Source organism: Triticum urartu, chromosome 7A, assembly GCF_056163025.1.
Source record: "Triticum urartu cultivar PI428250 chromosome 7A, HENAU_Tu73, whole genome shotgun sequence".
Taxonomy (NCBI): domain Eukaryota; kingdom Viridiplantae; phylum Streptophyta; class Magnoliopsida; order Poales; family Poaceae; genus Triticum; species Triticum urartu.
In genome coordinates, this window is record NC_141879.1 from 95,467,613 (window position 1) to 95,472,826 (window position 5,214).

Here is a 5,214-nt window from a genome sequence, read left to right on the forward strand (position 1 = left end):
TCTTAATTTCGATGCACTGCTCGAAAGCTATGGTTTTTTAAAATTTAAAAACACAAATTAAATGGGTTCACATATATTCACGTGAATACTTTGCAATTATTTATCTTGTTCACACATGTCCATACCTGTTCACTTTGCCTAATATGGATTAGGGAGAGAAAATATTTCATTTTTTGGCCGGCCATCGCGGAGCGCTAGCGGGCCAACGGCCACCTGCTAGACCAGTCCCATCTACTATACACACACTGCAGCACGGGTCAGGGCCCCTAGTTTGGCTGGGCCCGGGCCGTCGCCCCTGCTGCCCTGGCCCAGGGCCGGCCCTGACCGGAAGTTTCAACTTCCTTTCTGGAAAAAGGTGGCCCGCAAATCGACACGCCTGACCTTATCATGCCGTTGTCACACTGGGCTTAGCGACCTCGCCTTGATTGCTAAATTTGATCTGCTGGGGCCCGATGGGTTGTTTTCAGGGCAGTCGTGTCGAACTTGGGCTGTTGTTAATTTGTGAGCCAAATCCTAACTGATACGAGCAGTTTCTAATGTGTGAAGCACAATTCAACTGCTGATGAGGCAGAGTATTTTTGTGGGTTCTGGCATGTCTTTTTTCTTTTCTTTCACAAGCATGCCAATTTGTACATTCTTTTCTTTATGAGAAGACAATGCTCATGCCAGTTGCGGGAAAAAACTTTCAATACTCCCAAATTGCTATATGCATTTATGCTGCCACTGAAGGTAAGCATGAAGGCAAATGGAACATCAACGTCAATAATACTCAAATCAGAAGAGACCTCAGGGGACGGGGGTGATTGTGGTGGATAATCCATCAGTAGAAAAGGGGACGGGGGTGATTGTGGTGGATAATCCATCAGTAGAAAATGAGTGTGAAACATAAATGTATTATCATAATTGTCATGTGTTTATTTATTTTTACCTGGCTAAGAACCATGTCTAGAGGAGTAGAATCAAAGGACATGGGTGGTCGGGACAATGGAATGAGCAACTGCAAAAATAAGGATCTTCAAGTCTGGACGCCAATACCGATGAATAATGATCACGATAGTACAAAGAAAATTGTGCAAAATCTGATAATAATATAAACATAAGTTAATTTCAGTGTACTACAGGAGCATTTTAGACATTGGCAGCCATCTATAAATTCAGTGATATTTTCCCAGCAAAGAAATTTCGGTTGTGTTGATTTCTTTTCACTTTCAGTTCAACAAAGTTTTCATCAAGAAAGAAAGGTTTGTGAGCTTTACATCCATGGTTGTCCCTTACTCTAGTTCATGTCAATGATATATATGATCCGATATTTCTTATTAACTGCAATTTTTGAACAAGTTTGTGAAGAAACCAAACTTTTGCGAAGAAGAATCATACTATTTTTATTTAACATTTTTTTATGATGTATAAATTCGATACGGAGTGTTTCTCCTACATTTTTGTATGCGGCCTACATGAATACACAAAGAAGGTTTACAATAACAACATACGAGTTTAGGCGGTATCCGCAACAAAGTCTTGTATCACAGTCCTTACAGCAACCGGAATTCGAACTGAGTGGGTACTTCCGTCTGACCATGTCAAGCTCCCGAAAGTGTATCCTCCTTGCACTCTCTGCCTTGTGGTGAATGTCACCATAAATGTTGCGCTTCTACTGCTTCCTTTGGTGAAAGTAATCACAGATGGTTCTACGGACACATCTATACCAGCTGGAGCTTCAACCACTAAATGATATGTTGCTTCCGCTGGCCCAACGTTAGTCACAGTGCGCCGAAGCATGACATGGTCCTTGAGGTCCGGCACGACAATTGACGGGAGGTTGAGATTGAGGTAGTAGGATTCACAACCATCTAAATATCCAAGAGTGCAGTTCAAAAACTTGTTGTACTCTCTTGCATCCACGTCATAAACCAAGCCAGGGTCAACAGCTCTATCTGGGTCTATGTGTCCACCACCAAAGTCGAAGGGGTCAGCTAGTTTCCTTGGGACCGCTTCTGCTTGGATTGGCATGCCAAAACGATCAGTCACAGATGCTGCAACCAAGACAAGAAACAATCAAATCAGTTTTATATTTTGATGAATTGTTTTCATGTATTTTTTGTATTTCAATGTTCACACCTGTGGTGACGATGGCAGACTTGATCATGGCAGGTGACCAGCCAGGGTGAACCGACTTGAGCAGTGCGGTCACAGCGGAGACATGCGGGCACGCCATGGATGTCCCGGATTTGAACACGTAGGAGTCGCGGTCCGCTGCCAAGATGCTGACGCCAGGTGCAGCAATGTCGGGCTGTTCAAACATGTGTATTGAGAATTAGTTAAGAAGTCGTAAGTTAAGAAAAATTAGGAAGGCTAGGTAACAAACAAGACAATGGCAACAATTGTCTCAAGTTAAGAAATTGAGAATGATATATACCTTGAGTATGCTAGGGAACAACATGCTTGGACCTCTCGACGAGAATGAGGCGACCCTCGGCGACAACACCCCTTTTCCGACAACGGTCATGGCAGGTGACACCTTCACCACCGCATTCCTAGCATGACACGTGACTGGCATGAGTTTCCGGAGAAGAAGAAAACGCATTCAAGTCTGTTTCAGACAACACGACATGCACTCACCCTTTGTCCCAACTCCAATAGGAGGCAATTCGTTGTGCGATCTCAAAATCCACCACTACACAGGGCATAACGCCCCTACACAAAGGCAGGAAGTCGAGGAGGTTAGTAGTGTACTGTGCAAATATGAGGCCCTTGGCGCCAGCCATGGTGGTGAGATTGATGGCTATGGGAAGTGCTTGTCGAGGCGGCATGCTTCTCGCTGCCACGGGTTGATAGCATAGGACGATTTTACCGGTGACGTTGCTCAATGCCAGTGACGACTCCGTGTCACAGCTGCGCAGAAGTTGTAATTCAGTATAGTTGATAAAACACTGAATCGTGGTTACAAAAGTGGACAACTACAACAAATGCGTCAAGTGATTACAGATGCATAACTACAGAAGTTTTATTTCATTACCTCCCGGCATAAACAAGGTCTTTAAAGTTGCCGCTGATCACAGATGCATTGTTGTGAAGAGATTGCCCCTGTATTTCGAATCAGGCACACATTAATAAGTAATTAAAGGAATCAGGGAAAGCTGGCTTCAGGGACGAGCTAAATGTACTTTTTGTTTGTTTCCACGCTCTGAGACGAATCAAGTTAATTTGTCAAAAACTATAAAACCAATTTTATAGCCCTGGATCAGACCAAATAAATACTTGGAGAATGTTTGTTTGTAGCATGCACGTACCACAAGCTTTTCTTTGTTTCCGAGCGATATCAAGGTCGGGAAAGACCGGTCAATCGTGCTAGCGGCCACCGTTGTAACCCACGGTAGGGCATTAGCCACCGTTTGTGGCACAGGGCCATCATTCCCTCCGGCGAACACGATAGAGATCCCTCTTTGCACAGCATGCAGCGTCCCAGGAAACTCGTGACCAGCCCCAGCAATCGAGAGCGACAAGACGTCCACACCGTCATGCATAGCATCATCGATAGCCGCGAGGACCGCTGCTTCAGGGCAACTCCCACCCAACCAACAAACCTTGTAGATACTGAGCCGCGCACGTGGCGCCCCGCCGCGTGCCACGCCCATGCCTAGGCCTCCGTAGCTCACGCCCTGCACTTCCCTGCCAGCGATGGTCGACGCGACGTGTGTGCCATGTCCTTCAATGTCCCTAGGCGACTTATAGTTTCTGTTTAGCACCTCGTCACTGATTCCACGCTCATACCACCGCGCACCGATGATCTTTTTGTTGCAACTTGTGGCGTTGAAATCCTGACCAGTCTGGCATTTCCCTTTCCACCGTGCCGGCACAGGGCCATACCCATTGTCATCAAAGCTTCGTGATTCAGGCCATATGCCTATAAATAAGCATGGGAATCAATTGATTCGGTATCGGAATTTCTCATATTCAGGATTTACGCTTGAGGGGTCGGACTGCAAACCTGTATCGATCACACCCACGATGACATCTTCACCATACTTTGCTTTTCTGAGTAGGCCGGGTTGTTGTCTTGCTTGGTTATGGTCAAGGCCAAGAAAGTCCCAGCTCCGAGTTGTGTGCGTTTCGTGATAAGTGTTAGGCTTCACAGTGACAACTTCTGGGAATTCTACATCCAAAATATGTTGATTAGTTCTTGTCGGTCATGCAAGTAGATACGATGATAGGTAGGAGCCTATAGGACTGACAATCACTTACTTGCGATTGTCTCAGCCTGAGACTCGGTGAGCATCGCCGCAAAACCAGAAAATCCATGCTTGTAACTGTAAACTATCGACCTCAAGGCTTCATCCTTGCTGTTGTCAAGTAAAATGAGGGTGAGCAAATCACGACTAATACGTCGATGATGCAACATGAACTCCTCATTGTTTTTGTTTTGAACAAAATGAATTGGTAGCTAGTTACAGTACCTCCCAAAAACAGAGGTTAGCATGTCACGGTGAGACGCGGTGACCATGGATGGGTCATCATGCTTCTTCTCCCCCATATACACGATATAGAGCTGAAATTCATTTTGTCGCATAAGTTCTCAACAAAAAACAGATATCAGGAAAGAAAGCAAATTGAGAGAGGACTCGGGTGTGTATCTTACTTTACTCGACGCGTTAGCTGAAACAGGCAGCAGTATTACCAGCAGTAGGAGAGCGCCGCAGAATGCTGTTCTGGAATCCATATCTTGCTTGGAGAAGAGTGCTATGTTGTTGTGTTTGTGTTCCCTCGTTCGGTTTGTATGTCTATATAGCAGCCAGGAGCAATAAGGATGGGGTGCAAGAACAGTTCAAACCAATTTGTTTGAGTGTCTTTTTTCTCATTTCAGAGGGAATGTTTCAGTGTTGTTAGTTAGGTGACAGCGACACGCGCGTGAGGAGCAAAGACTAATCGTTTTGTCTATATAGGAATCCCCGTGCTTTTTGTAATGAGGAAGAAGCACCATGCTTTGATCAGGTCCTGGCGGCTATTAGTACCAAACCGGATATAGATCTTAATTAATTATATGCTCTCTCGTGCAATGACCTGGTCGACTTTCAAACAAGCTTCCACGGCTTTGCACATGGGTCTTAATCGTTCCACATGCGTCTTAATCGTTCTACAAACGCGGGCGGTATAGGTAATACGTAACAAAGTTGACAAACGTGACACATTCAAATATTCCATGGGCACGTCAAGGAT

At 45.1% G+C, this 5,214-nt stretch overlaps 1 protein-coding gene across 1 annotated transcript; it reads right to left on the reverse strand.

Moving 5' to 3' along the window:
- Positions 1-1,356: 1,356 nt before the first annotated feature.
- Positions 1,357-4,786, reverse strand: LOC125528879 (subtilisin-like protease SBT3.9). Its single transcript, XM_048693301.2, has 10 exons — positions 4,637-4,786; positions 4,455-4,546; positions 4,243-4,340; positions 3,989-4,153; positions 3,291-3,904; positions 3,017-3,084; positions 2,620-2,892; positions 2,417-2,534; positions 2,119-2,290; positions 1,357-2,033 (listed from the first exon to the last, which is right to left on the reverse strand). The coding sequence occupies exons 1-10, from the start codon at positions 4,715-4,717 to the stop codon at positions 1,495-1,497; spliced, it is 2,220 nt and encodes a 739-aa protein (XP_048549258.2). The 5' UTR covers positions 4,718-4,786; the 3' UTR covers positions 1,357-1,494.
- Between the last annotated feature and the right edge of the window lie 428 nt (positions 4,787-5,214).

Coding starts and splice junctions, on each gene's coding strand:
- LOC125528879 (XM_048693301.2), bottom strand. CDS start 4,717: ATGGATTCCAGAACAGCATTCTGCGGCGCTCTCCTACTGCTGGTAATA. Junction 2,893..3,016: donor GACCTTGTTTATGCCGGGAG/GTAATGAAATAA, acceptor ACTTCTGCGCAG/CTGTGACACGGAGTCGTCAC. Junction 2,034..2,118: donor GTCTGCCATCGTCACCACAG/GTGTGAACATTG, acceptor TCTTGGTTGCAG/CATCTGTGACTGATCGTTTT.